Genomic DNA, 18809 nt, shown 5'->3' on the forward strand with positions numbered 1-18809 from the left:
AGGTTCACTCAAAGTATTTCACAACACAACTCTCTCACAAAAACTCTCTACAAAGAAGAAAAACAAACACAACTACATCTTCTCAAATGTTGTGTTCTTCTCAAATTGGTGTGTCCCCTCAATTGGGGTGTTCTTCCATGGAGCTAATGAGCTCCTTATATAGGCAAGAATTGTCCCCATTGATGTCATCAATGACATCAAAGAACCATGCAATTTGCAGCCATCTTTCTTGGAAACATTTGTCCATCTTTGACTAGTTCTTTGACAGCCAAAGAAGAAAATTCTTAATGCCAAAATTGAACAAAATGGGGCTGGACCTTACACCCAAGTATCATATCTGCACTCGTGACAATACATGGATCTCTTGTGTATTCATGATCATCCATATCATTATCTCAAAGCTATTGCCGGTTGTTCAAGTATCTTTATCGTTTTGTTGTACAGATTTACAGGCAATTTTTCAAAAATATGCAAATTCTTTTCACAACAAGTATTATTATTGGTTTTTAGTAGTACCAAAACAAACAACATACTGCCAAAACTAGTCAATTCGATAGAAATGAAGGAGTCATATTTGACTGTTGTGCATAAAAAAATCTTTTTGTGATCTATCTACTAACAGAAGTTGTTAAGGGACAAGGAGAACGAACGATTATATATCTTTCATAGGGCTGGCAATTTCAGTCCATATTTGTGAAAAGAGTCCATTTAATCCATATTTATTGAATTGGATCACTTATATTTCAAATGGGTAAATATAGACTTCAACTCATTTTAAAAGTTCATACAAATATGGACAAAATGGGTAAAATATGGGTACCCATTTAAACACAGAGATCACCTATTTATGCTTAAAATTTTAGTTTTTTTTTCTTTTCTAGGTTCTTTTTTTTTTACTTTTTTCCTTTAATTTACTTTTTTGCTTTTTCATTTTTTTATTTTTTACTCGTTTCTTGTAATTTTTTTTTTTCTCATTTTTCATCTATTTTTTTCTTTGTATTTTTTTCGTTTTCCCCTTTCTCATTCTTATTTCATCATTCATATTCGTTTGAGACCTACATGGGTTAATTAATTTAAACTTCTAATTATTCCATTTAACCTATACAATTTATAGTATCTCTTATCAATTAAATATAATCCATAGTCTCACTCCTTTATGATTATTTTTTTTATCTTTTATTTCTCTTTATTCTTTTTTTTGTTTATTCTTTCTTTTTCATTTAATTTACTATTTTTTCTTTTCTTTTTCCTTTAATTTAATTTTTTTCTTTTTCATTTTTTCATTTTTTCCACTTATTTTTTACTCGTTTCTTACACTTTTTTCTTTCTTCTATTTCATCAATTTTTTTTCAATTTTATTTCTTTTTTCTTTGCATTCTTTATATATATATATATTTTTTTTTTCGTTTTCCCCTTTTTCATTCTTGGTTTGTCATTTTTGTCATTTTTCTTCTTTTTTTATATTTTTTTCCTCATCTTTTTTTCATTGTATTTTATATTTTATAATTTTTTTTACTTTAAATTTATTTGTATCGTACCATATATTTCAAATAATTTTGTTATTTGTATTTGAATAGCTTAGTTATCAATATGTATAATTTATCATTTGTATTTATATACAAATAAGTGTATGAATTAATTGTATTTTCTCGAGACTAAAATATATAAATATACAATGTATCATTCAATGCAAATGTGTCATTAGTATTTGTATATCAATTTGCGACTGCTAAAGATATTTTGTTTGATGAATGTAATCCCAAGATCTTTCAGGATATTATCTTTGTATCTGTTCATTAGGTGGAGTCCACTTGAGTGTACTTACACAAATTATAAATGTTGGGCGAATATAAATCAATATGCGCTTAATGTATTTTCGTTATCATAAAAAAAAAAAAAAAACCAAAAATAAAAAGAAGAAGAAGAAAGAGAGGTAAAAGTTAGAGATAGAAGAGAGAAAAAAAGCGTAAAGAAAGAATTGAAGAAAAAAATACAAAAAAAATCAAAAAGAAAAAAATAATGAAAAGGAGAAAAGGAAAAAGAAAAAAAATGATGGTAAATACAAATATACTGAGTGGTTATGATATTTCAGTCATCATCCATAACTTGTACTTGACTTAACCATGTTCTTCAAAAAAAAAATATAAAACATAAAATACAACGAAAAAAAGAAAAAAAATAAGAAAGAAGTAAAAACAAAACAAAATAAAAAAATAGAAAAAAGGAGACTAAAAAGGAAAAAAAAAAAAAAGAGAAGCAATGGGTACAGATAAAAGAGAGAGAAAAAGAAATTAAAAAAAATGAAAAAATAAAAAAAATAAAACTAGAGGCTACGTATAGAAGAGAGAGAAAAAAAACTAAAAAAAATACATACGAAAAAAAAGTAAAGTTGATATGATATAGAAGTTTTATGTTTTTAATTTTAGGAGTTAAAGTGGGTTGGACCATTTTTACCCAATCCATATTTGACCAAATCCATATTTACCCATATTTATATGGGCGGATTGCAATCCAAACCATTTTTTCTCGATCCATATTTAACCCGTCCAAATCCAATCCAATCCGCCCGTTTGCCACCCCTAATCTTCCAATCAAATACTCCCTCTGTTTCACACTAAGTTAATTGTTGGATTTTGGCACACATGTTAAGAAAAAAAAAATAAGGACATAAATTTATCATGTTTTTTCATTTTTACCCTCTTAAAAAAGTAAAGACACATGATACATCACTCCCAATGCACATTTAATGAAGGGTAGATTTGGAAAAAATTTTCAACACTTACCTTGAATTGTGAACCATTCATTTATTTTGAAACACTAAAATTGCTCCAACAATTCACTTATTGTGAAATGAAGGGAGTATATAATGTCATCTTTAAGAAAATTTACGCGCCAATATAGCCACTAGCTAAGACACAACTATTTAAAAATAGAAAATAAGGAGGACGTATTACATACATTTCTTTTCAGAATGTTATATCCAATATAATATAGTACACCAACAAGCTAATTAATTAATTAAGTGATATAATATATCTTTTCAATGTGTATATATATAATCCATATAGGATTATAATAAAGAATTAATAGATGTATACATATGTATAGGCACATTATTTTCCATAACTCCAAAAGTCCATCTCTCCACGCAGCGAAAGTTGATTGATTTGATTAGATTCAACAAGACGATGATCGATATTAATTCCCCATTGATGATCGTTATTCATATTACTGCTTGCCACCTCTAAGCCGGACTCACACGGTGCAGACTGATCAGCTCCTGATGACGAGAAATCATGATGATATCCCAATGATGATGACTTGATCAAGTTTTGCGCTAATTCAAGATTATTATTACTGTTGTGTGTATAATACTGTGGTAGAGTAGCAACAACTGGGACTTGAGAATAGTTCAAGTCATGGCCATGTTGTGGTAGTTGGTGTAGTAGATATGAGCTATGATCATCTTTGTGTGTGAAGGTGGTTCGAGGTGGTTGGTGGTGGCTTGATGTTGCGGCGGTACCAGCTTCGTTTCCAATTTTGAAGAGGTTTTTCTTCTTGAATACCCTGCAAATCACCCAGCCATCCTCCTGGACACATTTGAAACGTGCCGTTAAAAATATAATTAAGTAAATAAAAGTGTGTTTAAAAATAATTAAGTAAAGAAAAATGTGTTTTCTAACAATTTAATATCTCACTTAAACATAATATTTGAGCTAGCGGAGAAAAGTCTTGAATTCGAGTATCACCTCCATTCTTTATGTGTAAAAGAAAATTCAAGTGTTTGACTGACCCATAAAAAAATTAACGACACATGAAGGGCTGTGCATACTTTCTTTAAATTTTATAGACATAATAAAATTAGGTTATTAAAAATGTAATTTTTCTAACAATTTAGATTCTTAACTTTTATAGTTAGAACAAATATAAATATTGGGTTTGATGAGTCCCACTGCCATTATTATCAAAAAGAATTTTGTCCCATATGAAAAAAAATCACATCTTTTAAGATTTTGGCCCGTATAATTATTATGCACTCTGAGAATTGGGACTATGGTACATCCTCCAGACTATGCACGCCAACCTAGCTTGAAGGATATATCATAGTCCCAATGCCTTGTGGTAAAGAATTTTCTTTAACAAATACTGCAAGCCTTATAATAGATAACCAAAAAAAAAGGATAGCTTCCAGAACTTGAAAATGCATCAGAGAGGGCTGGAGGATATGCAGTAGTAATGTTAGATGAACCATCCCATAGAGGCAGTACAATTAAGTTCTTTGAAAATAAATGAATTCCTAACCAGGATTCCATTAGAAGTTGTATTCAGGTCCTCTAACAAAGCTGAAGACCAGTTGAGAGTTGGAATTTTGAAGGTCTTTTTCTCATCTTTCCTCATGACCTCTCCTAAACCATCCAAAACTCTTTCATCCCTTTGAACAACACCCTTACTGACAAATTGTATTGGGATAGATCAAAAATAGGGTTTCCTCAATGAGAACAACCAACCAAGCCATAGTTGTGTTAGGATTTGTCTTGAATTTCCTACCTTAATTACTTAGATTCTATCATAATTGTGTTTTACTTCAGAAAGGATTTTTTAGTGGAAAAGATTTCCTAGTAGGAAAAAATCTCTTTCCTATTAAATTTCTATTAGGTTTATTCTTTCTTAGATGAAGGTTTTGTAACTCTATAAATACAATGTGTAACACAATAACATCCACAATATAGTATTTAAAAGTCTTTGTTTAGGGGAGATTTCTATGTAGGTAGTTTGGTCAAAACATATCAATAATATGACTTTTAGTATTATGTTTTTTTTTGTCATCTGAATTCTCACCGTCTTGATTTTCAAAGTATAAGATTTCGCATGACGCCCTCTCGATTTCGAACCCAACAAGTTGAAGCCCCCGTGAACTTTAACTTCTTCCAATGGGTTTGGAAGTTACACATTCCCAATAAAATTCAAATCTTCATATAGTTTTTCTAGCACAATAGACTCCCAACAAAGAAGTTCCTCCATTATATTGGAATCAATACCACTGCTCATTGCCACTTATGCGATAATCAAGAGGAAGACATCAATCATATCTTCTTCAACTGTCCTAATATTACTACCTTCTGGTCAAACTTGCTAGGTAAAGTAACTCCATCCATACTCTCAATTCCCCCACCATAAACACCACTAACTGGAAAGATACCTGGAATGTCCTTAAGAAAACCTCCTTCAACCATTGGTTAAGTTGGGCTATGATAATCCCTTTTGCTCTCTGGAGCATCTGGCTTAACAAGAATGATAACCTTTTCAATAATAGAAAAATCCCATAGACTCTCATACAGTAATCCACTTAGCTACTGAATTTCATTTCTTGTTGGACAAGCATAAAATAAATCTGAACACTACCACCGCTATCAACATAAAATGGAAACTCCCTCCTCAAGGAACCTGTAAGCTAAACACTGATGGGGCAGTCAAGCAATAAACAGGGAAAAAAACGGTTGGAGGAGTGTTGAAGAACCACAAAGGCACTTGGATCATGGGATCGGATGTACTAAACCTTCAACTATACAAAACTCATTCAAACTGAGCTCCTTGCCATCCTAGAAGGCCTCAAACTGGCAACTACTTTTGGCCTCAAACCTTTGCAAATAAACTCAAATTCTCGGGAAGTTGTAAACATGTTTAGACAGGAAAATCTAATCTATAGCAACATACTTTTTGAATGCAGGTCATTGATGATGCAACTGAATGCTCCACCTCCCATGCACACGTGGAGGAAACAAAATAGAGTCGCGGACTATTTAGTAAAAGGAGGGAGCAAATGGGAAGTAACCAGACAACTACAAATTTTGCTAGTTTCCTCAATGTTGCAGCAAATGCAATAGCAACGGACAGTGTAGGAACTGTTTTTGTAATATTTGTATTTCCACAAACTCTGGTCCAAACTTCTTTTGAACAACCCTACCCCGCCATGTACTAAAGAATCATCTTCCGCTTTAATTAATATTAAGTATCTTGTTATCAAAAAAAAAAAAAAAAACTTACACTAATATTTTCATCAGCGTCTTCAAGCCTATACTCATGCATAATCCAGTCAGTTTTTTGGCCATGTGGAGCTCTTCCTCTGTAAAACACTAGTGTTTTCCTCATACCAATCTTCTTGAAGCTGTTCCTTATGCACTTGTCCCTCCCAGTGGCCTTCCAAAACCCAGCATTTGTAGCTCGATTTGTTCTTGAACCTGTTGGGTACTTCCTATCCTTGTGGCTAAAAAAGTACCACTCATTCTGTGGCGTTGATCCAATATTGCACCTCTCTGCACATGAAATTAATTAATATTACTGCATGAAAAATTGTTGAACGCCAAAATTAAGTATATAGTTAATTTTAATTATTATTACTTTTTGCAAAATCATGTTGAATTCAATATGATTTTGATAAAATTTAATTAATTAACTGAAATTAAGCATATTCGAGTATACTTATTTCAACTATAAATTAGTTTTTAGGTAAAGTGATCACAAATTTAATCGTTATCCCAAAAGATATTGAGTACAATCTCACAACAGGCTTGACTTTGCATATTAATTAAATACATAATTAATTAAGTAACAAAACAGTATAATCTATCAATAGTTAAATTAGGGTATTGGATCTAACTCACATCTCAAAATCTAGCTCCAATGGATTGTTCAAACCTCATAAGGAGACTAGCTAGGGATTGGATTCCATTCATCATCAATAAGAAGTTTGAGCTTTTACATCAGATGATCACACATTTTACGATTTTAACTTCTTTTTAGTTGGTTATCCATGAAAATAAAATGTAAATTAAAGTTGTATCTCGTGCTTGGTTAGGCGTAGCTTCGAATTAACACACTACTACGAAAAATAGAAATTAACGATAGACAAACTTCATAGATAAACAACAAAATCTTTTGTTTAGTTAATCATACATGGCAAAATATTATCAAAAATTGTTAGCTACGAGTTATTCAATGCCAAATTAATGGCGAAAAATTGAATTTCAATTTTTCTAGTGATTTACTAACCAAACAATAATAAAGGGACAGTCTGGTGCACTGGATCCGGGAAGGATCGGACCACTAGCTAGTATTAGCATATAGTATGAATTAAGTATGTATGTACCTTGCAATTCCCAGGGCTCAACCTTATTCAAGTCAATCTCTCTAATAACCTCCATATCAAACTTGTGAAATGAAAGCTTCTTCTTCAAGTAGTAATGAAGAAGCTCTTCCTCTGTCGGATGAAATCGAAAACCCGGCGGGACGCCACCATTTGATGAAGAAGCCATGCCAGAACTCAACTCTCCTCAATTCCCACAGTGTATATAGTTAGAGGATCCTCCAAAAAGATTAATGTATATGTCACTAGCTGGAGCTTTCTTAATTTTGATAGAAATGAGCTTTTATATAGTAGAATAATATGCATGTATAATCTTTTGGCTCCAACTGTCAACGAGGTATTGTAAAGAGAGAAAGTTGACGGCCGATAACGTCGCCCCCGCAAACTCTTAAAGCTTAAGTAAATTACAAGTTATAGGACCATGGGGACTCTAATATTTTTTATGCTTTATTATCCTATTTTACATTTATAAGCGGATTCAAAATTTTGATTTTATGAGTTCAGAATTTTCGTATTCATAATTTATTTAATTTTTAGGGTTTGATTGTACATATTTAGTACTCTGTATATCTGAGTCGAAAGTCCAAACTACTAATAAGTTCAATAAAACCCCCAGAGGCCTCATGTACGATAGATGCATCCGATGGTCGATGGATAATATGAGTATGTGGGCTAGGTCAGCAAGAGGGTCAAGCCGCTAACCCAAGGACGACTTGAGGCCTCAAAATTTTGGGGCACCAATTCTTTAATTCAGTTTTCGATATCTATGTTGAATTTTCATATTAACTTGATTTTGAGATACGCAAGGAGGAAAACACTTTCTAATAAGATTTTTTCCATAACTTAAACTCAAGACCTCTAGTTAGAAGATAAGTAGATTGTGAATCCATAATTTCAGGAGTACAATTGGTATTTGGTGGCAATGTTAAGAATTTAAAGATTGAACTCATCAAATCAAAATTCTGACTTTGCCTACAAATACAGTTATGCCGGTAATAAACCATTCATTTCTCTACGCGCACGCGCATATGTAGAGATTGAAGTATGGATGACACATTATGTCTACTTGTAATACACCCAGCTGGTGAACCAGACAAATGGAGGTAATCACATGTCAAAGTATATGTACTACTAGTTTATTAACTAGGTGTAGTAGAAGTTTCTTGTAATATAATTACGTGTGATCATCTTAATAGTAAGAGTTGCAGAGGTGATTAATTCTCGTTATATAATTATTTCAACTGTTAATCATAATATATTGTTTCATGTATTGTAATACTGCTAGATAGCCTACTATACATGATCAACTTGCAAATTAAAGGTGATTTAACGCAACAATCTCTATCCATCAATTGGACTATGTCTTTCGAATTAAGGCCCTTCCGAAAAACGAAACCAATGATTTGAATGGAATTTGCCAGCTAAATCTTGTTACTATTAACAGGAGCACAAGAAGCGATATACTCCTTCCGTCTACTTTTAATTATTCAGATTAGAAAATTTAAAAATAATTTATCATTTTATATCTACTTTATTTTATTACTTAGGTATTAATCATGTCTTGTCATTTAAATAATTATATAATAATAAAAGGTGATATAATAAAATTATTATTTTAAAAGTGTGACAAATCAAACATGGACAGCAAAGTGAATGGAGGGTGTTAACAAATCGAGGGTATATAAATCTTCACCATGCATGCAGGAATACCTTGTTCAAGTTCCAACATAACCTACAAGCACTTTGACTATGTTTACTCGGTGTTATTTGACCGTACACTAACGTCTAACGTTGCCTACCAAAATTATGCAAATATATAAAATGACATTACCTTATACTTATTTCCTTATCTTGTTAAATTTGAACATCTCCAATATTTGAGCATCAACTTCATTGATCCACAGCCTTAGGTGGTGCATGAATTCCAGGTTAAATTTTAATTTCACAGCCGCTTGCCATGCACTTGCATGCATACAAATTCAAACACTCCATTCCAAAATAATTATTATGTTTCTTTTTCGATAGTCGATTTGATTAGTTTTAAAAGTTAAAATTATATTAAATTAATTTGGTATTTTATAATTAAACTTTAGATATTTAAAAATTTTCAGAAGATATTATAAATTTTAATTTTTTTCTAATATTAACAGAATGAAAAAATACATCTTAAGATAATGATACTACCTCCATCTCAAATTACTTGTCTCAAATTGAGATGACACATTGATCAAGAAAAGTAATTAATAACATGCCTAATTTACCATAGTACTCCTATTAAATGATGTTTACATTTTAATTTGAAGAAAAAATAATTAATGCAGAGGGTAAAATATAAAAAAAAAATTGTCTCTTCTTGATTAATGAAAAAAGACAAGTAAAATAAGACATAAAATTAGAAAATTTGGGACGAATAATTTGGGACTGAGGGAGTATAACTTAAAAAAAAGTGAGAAATATTTTGGAACAGATAGAGTAATCAACTTGCTTAAAGTCCCACTTGTTGCGCAAACGCGTTTCATTACAAATTTAACCTGAATTTCATGTACTATTAAATGAAATAAATGATCCCGAGGAAATAAATAACGAGATATTTGATTGTTTCTTAAGCAAGATTTGGCGGAAAAACTGCTAAAGAACCTTCTCGGGATTCGCAAATTCATTAGGACGGCCCATATTTAATTATGAATTATTAAGAGATTTTGAATTTTTAATAAATTTAGTATCCACAGGTCAAGGTTTAAGGCTCTTCATGCATGTACTCCCTCCGTTTTCATGTTCATTGGACTATGTTAAGTTGACGCTTATTTTAAGAAAATATATATTTGAGATAAATTTACTTAACTAACATTATTAATTACGTCATTTAATAATAAGGAAAATATTTGAAGAAAATGATAATTTTTTTTTGATTTTATGAATTAAATTAGTGAATTTAAACAACTACTAATAAGAAAATCAAGTAAAATGAAACGGATAGAGGGAGTATATAATAATGTGAATAAAAATGGGAGATGCAGTCGCCATAGCTCGAGCTTGGCACATGTTAGGAGACGACCTTAAGGAAGTTCATTTATTTCGTGCATTCAATTATACGCTTCCTTTCTGTTTCCTTGAGGTCATTTGGTTTGCGGCTTAAGTTATCTCAAGATTATAATTCTGAAATTATAATTTTGGACTAATTTGTTTCATCTGGGAGATGATATAAGTAACATTAAGTTCGACTGGATAAGATAGAACATTCAAAATTAAGTTTGAGATTAAAGTTATATTTTGATTTGAAATATCTCACTTTTATCTCATAAACCATATTAACGACCTATTACTATACTGTTAGATTATACCTTCTTTTAATAGTATCATATAAATGTTGGGTTCAATATGTATGAAAAAGGTGTGAATGAAAAATGGAGAGAGAAATGGTGGAAGAAAGGAGACCAATTTAGAAGGTGTACTCCCAAAATTGAAAAGTTCACTAATTTTTCCACATTGGTGGGAGAAAGGAACTATGGAGTGTTTTTAATAGAAAACACTTACTCCACATGCTAAGTGAGGCAAATGCCTAGCGCCATCGTCGCTCGGCTTCGGCTTCGGCATCTCACAGACTATATAAACCCGCTTTCATTCACAGGTTTTGATATGAAATTTTAGAATAAAAAAATACTCTGCTATATTTGGATTGAAGGACATTTTATCCTGAGAGGAAAAATTCCATAACCTCGGGTACTGTGAGGGGAATTGTTTCCTTAAGGAAACTCCGTGAATTCGGACGATTTGGCCTTGTTTATTTCTGTTTTATCTATTTTCTGAAAAAATATGAGCATAATTACCTAGTCTTCAAATATTGATGTGTTGTTTGAAATTTTGATCGAACTTTTCACAACTTTTACCGTAATTAGAGTTTGTTTGGTACGATATGACGAAGTAAAAAAGAAATTACATTTTTTGGCATTTGATTAATGAGTAAAAAATACTTTTTCTCGTAATGATAGTAGCAAAATTGGAGAGTGTTTTCATGAATTTTATTATTATTACTGCAACGATTAGTAACAATTATTAACCCCAAAAAAAGAAAAACTATTAATAACAACGACCAAGTGTTACTTGGTGCAAGAAAGTGATATCAAATCTAGCATTATATCACTAGTAGTAACAATGACCAAGTGTTACTTGAATGTTACTTGGTGCGGCAAGAAAGTTAAGATAATGTTAGAAAAAATCAAGAAAAAGAGTTACAGATGTAATAAGAAAATGACACTTTGAATTGTCCAGAAGTGGGAGATTAGAGAAAAGTTATTTTTACAGTTTTGGTAAAAATGATTTTTTAATAACCACACACTAAAATAGAACTTTATCAAACATTTAAAATAAAGAAGAAACTAACCTATCAACTTCGATCTTACCAAACACACTCTTATTCAAGACAAGCTTTAAGAGAGTTGCTGGAAATAAAGAATTTTTTTTAGTGTCTTCATTCTTATATGTTACAGTCAGTTATCCTGATGATGTTTCAACTTTTAGTAATTATAAAGCGGATTGTTAGTATTATTGCAGTACAAGTTGCAGATAATGAATGTTTAAAGTATTTACTTACGAACAGATATTAATATATGTAGCACGCAAAGATTGGTACGGTAAATATTCTTTCATCCTTAATAGGTGTCTCAAGTTCGAGTAAGTATGAAGTTGTTTTTTATTGGGAACCCTTTACCTCCCAAAATGAGACTTTCATGTGCAAATCTGGACAAATAGGGCTCCAAATTGCGGATACCAAATATCGAGGAGCGGGAAATCAAAAAAATATACTTTCTCCATTTAAAAAAGAAAGACTCTTTTCTTTTTTTAGCAACTCTCTAATTTCAACTATTCAAATTAAAGCAGTACATTTAACATATCTTTAGTTTACCATAAGATTTAAAAATTATTTTTTACTTTCTTAAATTCCTTGTCAAGTTAAATTAAAATCAAACAAATTGAAACTTGCGAATGTATGTGTTTACTGCTTGCTACTGATTGAATAGAGGATTAGGTGATTGCTCCATGCACACGTAAACAATCGTTAGCATGATGTTGTACATTTCTTGAAATAGCCTGTTTGTGTTACTCCAACCTTTTATTGATTTGCTGATTAAATCACCTAGGTTTAACTGTCGTTAATTTCTTTAAATGTTCATAATAGTTTTTTGTTTTCCTCAAAAATATAAAATAAAAGTACTTATATCTTCTTTCGTAGACTTTCCATTGTTCTTCCCTTATAATATAGGATGGAACACGTGGCATGATAGTTGACATTTCGTTTTAGCAATTTTGAATTCTCTAAGCACGAAGAGTACAATATTTCTATTTTATATGTAGGAGTTATTGTGAGTAAATGAGTTTATGTTAGTCAAAAAGTTTTTAGAAATAGTGTGATCCAAGTTTTCCTCTTTGTTCTTTTTCCACACATTGGAGGTGTAAAATACACAAGTAACAACTTTTTAGTCCCTGGAATTGAAATCATATGATAGTGGCTATTTTTTTCCAAACACATGACCCAAAGTGGCCGATGGACAATATTTGTGAAAAACAAATATTATATAATACCATAATTTATTCTTACTAAATTATATAAAAAAAAAAATATTAATTATTTAAATTTCTTTTTATAAAAAAAATAATCAAATACATCCACAAACCTATAAATTTTCGGATACATAGTTTTAATTCTAATCTCCCTTTGATATAGCTAATGTGTTATGTATCTCGACCAAATAATTTCAAAAATGGATGTATCTCAATAATCAAAATTATGTATTTCAACTTTAGAATTATGTATCCGGATGCTAATTATGTATCAGAGAAAAAATGAAGTAATTAGCTATTACATTCTTAAGTTTAACACTACTTATCTCAACTTTAGAATTATGTATCAAAATGCTAATTATGTATCCATAAATTGCAAAACAAGAAATGGGAAAATCACATAAATATACTATTTAAGACCTTAAATTACAATACATAACTATACTATTTTTAATTAACAAAATCTAATTTTTATTTACAAAACATAAATTTCAAGTAAAAAACGTGATTTAACTAAAAATGGGCTAAATTTTTGGATGTGGTGACTTTGACCTATTTTTGGAGAGTTATTTTACGTAAATAAGTTGATTTGTTAATATTTGTCTTTACAAAATTTGATTTTCTTTCTTTTATTTTCATAAATATATACTAAGAAATCAACTCAACCCTTTATTAACCTAAAATTTTCATATTTTCTCAATAATTTTTTTATTATATTGTCAGTTTGAAAGATTTTTCAAAAAGATGAATAGAGATTAGGAATTCTTTAGCCTCAAATCGAAATATTTAGAAGAACAAATTAATCCAACTCAACACCATAAAATTTTTTTGACTATTCATAGAACAAGTTCATCTTCAAATTAAAATATCTTTCCTTGGCAATATTTTTTTATTTGAGCTTCACTCATTTCTTTCGCCAACCATATAAGTCACTATATCAAATGATCAAAACATTGAATTCACAATCCCATTTATGCCAGAAGTGCATCTCATCTCTCCTTCATTATTGTCATTATTGGCTTAGAATGTACCAGCAATTTTTGTAAGAAAAAGGGGCTAAACTGATCTTCCAACTGGTGTAAAAAAAGTCCTCCGTATATCTATTGCGCCTGAAATGTCCTTCCTATCTATCTATTGGACCTAAAATACTTTTTTCATCTACCTATTGAAATTTTTGTCCTTTATTTAAAAAAAAATTACATTACACTACAACTTATCTTTATTAAACTATATAAAATCCCTATCCTTTTTATTAAGGAAAAAGGTACGAATATACTCCTTAACTTTAATAAATGGTACAGATCACTACTAAAAAAATCCCAAAAACCGACGGCCAAAAGCGATGGCTTGTGTCGCTTTTTTGGCCAAAACGACGGAAAAGTGATGTTGTCACTTGCCTCGCAAAAAGGTTCGTTGTTTTTTGAAAAAAATTGGCCAAAAAAGCGACACTGTCACTTGCGTCGCAAAAACGTCCGTTGTTTTTTGAAAACGACGGCATGCGTCGCTTTTTTTACAACGGACAACGTCGATTTTTTTTTAAAAAAATTTAGTTGGTGCGTCGTTTTTTGTTCTTCATGTGAAGAACACATGATGAACAAAAAATGACGAACATCGTCATTTTATTGAAGGAAAATTTTTTTTCCAGAAAAAACGACATTGTCCGTCATATTTTGAGAAAAATAATTTTTTTTTTGGAAAAAGCGATATTGATCGTTGCTTTTTGTTCTTCATAATGAAGACACAAAGCGACAGACACCGTCGCATTTTTGAAAATTTATTTTAAAAAATTTCAGAAAAGCGACGGACAAAATAGATCATGTCCATCACTTTTCTGCATTTTTTTGGATGCAGAAATCTGCATTTTCTGCATCCCACCTGCCAAATAAAAATGCAATTCAATATATACAGCCTCATGTAAAACATATTATTATAATAATCATACAACACACTACATCAACAAACCATTTAAACAATTCAAATCAACAACACTTAAACAATCAATCCAACAACATCCAAAACTCTTAACAATGAATCCAACAACATTCAAAATACTTAAACACTCCTAAAAAATTTTCACTAGTTAAAAGCTAAGTTCAAGAATATCTAAAAATTGTCTAAAAGTCAAGTCCAACAACACTAAGGAGTAACCCCAACAAACTCCTCATCACTCTCTGTTTCCTCTTCATTATTTGAATCAGGAGCAACGACCTGTGCCAAGGCACGTCTAAGCGATGCAATTTGATGTGACATAGTAGCATGTCTCTCAAATATATATATATATATATATTTATCAATATAATTATAATTAAATATAATATACCTTAAATTCTTGAAACATGGCTTGTTTAGAGACTATTGGAATGTCCCACCACTGTGCCAAGGATATGTAAAAAATCTCCTAACGCTCTCCCTTATAGCCTCATTAACTTCTTGATGCAGGATATCACTTGTAAATAACTTGATAAGTATGTAAGCTTGAATATTAGATTAATAAAAAAAAAAAACTATCAATTGAAAAATAAACTTACGAAGATCTGCATCAATATCTTTTTCTATAGGATGGGATGGAGGAGAAAGTGGAGGTGAAGGTAGAGGTGCTGGTGACTTGATCATTTTGAAGTCACTAGTACACATTTCAAACCACTACACTTAACCATTTTCAAGTCATGAGTTTACATTTTTAAGTGATTACACTTTATTAATTTCAAAACACAAGTTCACATTTCAAGAAACTACACTAAGCCATTTTAGATTCACTAATTCACTTCTCAGGTGACTACACTTAATCAAAACACTTTTCAAAATACTACACTTAACCATTTTCAAGTCATGAATTCACATTTCAAGTGACAACGCTAAACCATTTTCAAGTCCTGAATTCACATTTCAAGTGACAACACTAAACTAATTTCAAGTCATGAATTCACATTTTCAAGTGATTACACTTTACTAATTTCAAAACACAAGTTTACCTTTCAAGTAACTGCACAAAATCACTTTCAAGTCACTAATTCACTTCTCAAGTCACTTGATTAATTTGAAGTTGGTAGTACACATTTCAAAACACTACACTTAATCATTTTCAAGTCTTGAATTCACATTTCAAGTCACTAAACTTAACTATTTTCAAGTCATGAATTCACATTTCAAGTGACAACACTAAACCAATTTCAAGTCATGAATTCACACTTTCAAGTGATTTCACTTTACTAATTTCAAAAACACAAGTTCACCTTTCAAGTAACTACACTAAACCATTTTCCAGTCACTACTTCACACTACTAAAAAAAAAAAGCGACCACATGTGGTCGGTTTGATATTTTTTTGAAAAAATAGTTTTTTTTAAAAGCGACCATATGCGGTCGCTTTTATATTTTAAAATTTTAAAATAATCATTTCAATAATTTTTATATTAATTATTATTTCTTTTAAAAATAAAAAATAAAAAAATAAAAATACCGACCACTTGTGGTCTGTTTTATTTAAGAAAAAAAGAAAATTATTTAAAAACTCGACCACTTGTGGTCGGTTTTTAATTAAAATAAAAAAAGAAAATAATTTTAAAAAACCGACCACTTGTGGCCGGTTTTGGAATTAAATAAATAAATAAATAAACAATTTTATAAAAGTGACCATTTGTCGTCAGTTTTGGTATTAAAAAATATTTAGAAAATCGACCACTTGTGGTTAGTTTTTATTAAAAAATAATTATATGTGTAATCTGATATATCATTTTTTGAAATTACATTGATCATATGTAGTCAATAACCAATATAATAATAATAAAAATTAATTAATCTTAGATTTTGTGAAAAAATTATACTAAAAAATATATCAAATAAAATAAACAAATTACATTAAACATAATCTTTATCTTTAACTTATATTTCAATATATAAAATAAATATTTTCCTTTGTATATACGTTAAATGACGTTAAACATGCATAATCTTTGTATAATAAATATGTGTGTGTATATACATATTTAAAAAAAAAAAAAAAAAAATCATACCGTTGAGATAATGATATTATGCTACTATTGCAGTCATAAAAATATAATATATAACTGATAATTTATCAGAATGTAATGAATGTGTTCTATTATAAGGTAATATACTTGTGGATGTGATGTATATAGTACGCATTCTGATGAATTATCAGTTATATATTATATTTTTATGACTGCAATATAATATATATATATATATATATAAATGATGTAGTGATCGATTGATGAATGATGTAGTCTAAACCTAGTAGAATCTATCCAAACATATTGAATATGTTGATTTGAAATGACAGAAGTTATAATATACTGTACGTTGAAGTTATATTAATGTAAGCTAATCAAATTAATCGATCACTCATCAGAGTATGTATAAGAAATATGCCGCATTATATTATTGGATAATATACTCGTGTATGTATGTGATGTATATAGTACGTATTTAGAACTTGATATAGTCGAAGTGTGTATATGTGTGTGTATGTATAGGTATATATATAGTATATATATATATATATATATATATATATATATATATATTATATAGTGAAGGTATATTAATGACATAAGATAAATTAACTGATAATTCATCTAAGTATATGTGAAATACGTTGTACATTATTATGGGATCGTAAAATCGTGTATGTGATGTTTATAGTACATATTTGAAAGCTGATAGGCAATTGAATATATGCATATATATGTATATCTCGTGTAGTGACGTATGCAACAATCGAAAGCTAGATAACTGAATCTAAATATCAAAATATTTTGAATAATACATTGATATCATACTATTGAGGAAATAAATATACTATTTTGTGTCAATGTAGATACACGCATGTTGTTGAAGTTGTAATAACGTAAGACAAGTATTACGAGGTATATATACACACACACACACACACACACACACACACACACACACACACACACACACATATATATATATATATATATATATATATATATATATATATATAATATCGTATTTAAAACTAACTAACCAAAAATTTATCGTAATTTGTAAAATTCATTGATATTATTTTACGATTAAGGAAATATACTACTCGTGTTAATGTGATGATAAAATAACTAATTATCTGATTTATATATATACGCATTGCATTAAATTATTTGGATATTGTTATAAATATTATACAATTTATTAAAATTTTATTTTTTAATAAAAATCGACCACAAGTGTTCGTTTTTTGAATGATTTTTTTAAAAAAAATAAAAATCAACTGCGTATTTTGGTAATACCCATTAATGACTCGACCCAACCCAATCTTAATTGCCCTTTTCCATTCGTATATTATATGTAATATCATATTCAAAAGCTAATTAACCAAAAATTCATCCTATTTTGCAAAATGCATTGATATTATTATACGGTTGTGAAATATACTACTCGTGTTAATATGATGATAAAATAACTAAGTATATGGTTTAACTTTTTTAAAAAAAAAATTGACCGCATCTGATCGTTTTCCTATAGTAACTTTTTAAAAACTAAATCAAACACTTATATTTTATTTTGTCAATAATTTTGGAAAAACCGACTTTCAAAATTTTTTTCAGAAAATCGATCACATGTGGTCGGTCTTTAAAAATATTTCTATAAAATCGAGCACATGTGGTCGGTATTTCTGATAATTTTTTAAATACTAACTACATGTAGTCGGTTTTTTGGAATTTAATTTTAAAAAATTATGAAATTAATTAAGTCCTACCAACCCCCCCCACCCAACCCGACCCGACCCGAACCAACCATATAATTCAATTCCCCAATTGAAATCGTACCCTAACACATACAAACACAAAAATTGGTTTTCCACACACAAACACAAACACAAAAACACAAATCCACACTGTCTTCCAAATCCATCGCCGTCGCCGAGTGCCACTGCTGCCGCCCAGATACCAATACCCATTTTATCAATTTCCTTTTCCATTCTTGCCTTTTCTACTCATTTTTAGCATTTTTCGAAACACCCATTTTATCAATTTCTATTTCCATCACAATTTTGACACTTTGTTGTCTTTATCAGTGTTAGTGGCCTAGAATTTTCATTCCTCTTTATCAGTGTACTCTCA

At 29.9% G+C, this 18809-nt stretch overlaps 1 protein-coding gene across 1 annotated transcript; it reads right to left on the minus strand.

The window, feature by feature from the left end:
* Positions 1–2772: 2772 nt before the first annotated feature.
* Positions 2773–7513, minus strand: LOC107856007 (protein BEARSKIN2). Its single transcript, XM_016701009.2, has 3 exons — positions 7148–7513; positions 6046–6314; positions 2773–3590 (listed from the first exon to the last, which is right to left on the minus strand). Exons 1-3 carry the CDS (start codon positions 7311–7313, stop codon positions 3114–3116), a joined length of 912 nt encoding a protein of 303 aa, XP_016556495.2. The 5' UTR covers positions 7314–7513; the 3' UTR covers positions 2773–3113.
* Positions 7514–18809: the final 11296 nt, after the last annotated feature.

This window comes from Capsicum annuum, chromosome 1 (genome assembly GCF_002878395.1).
Source record: "Capsicum annuum cultivar UCD-10X-F1 chromosome 1, UCD10Xv1.1, whole genome shotgun sequence".
Taxonomy (NCBI): domain Eukaryota; kingdom Viridiplantae; phylum Streptophyta; class Magnoliopsida; order Solanales; family Solanaceae; genus Capsicum; species Capsicum annuum.

Excerpts from the sequence above, each read along its gene's own strand:
- LOC107856007 (XM_016701009.2), bottom strand. The coding sequence starts at position 7,313 with ATGGCTTCTTCATCAAATGGTGGCGTCCCGCCGGGTTTTCGATTTCAT. Across the intron at positions 6,315-7,147 it reads TGAGCCCTGGGAATTGCAAG|AGAGGTGCAATATTGGATCA; the intron begins GTACATACATAC and ends TTTCATGTGCAG. Across the intron at positions 3,591-6,045 it reads ACGCTGATGAAAATATTAGT|GAGGATGGCTGGGTGATTTG; the intron begins GTAAGTTTTTTT and ends AAATGTGTCCAG.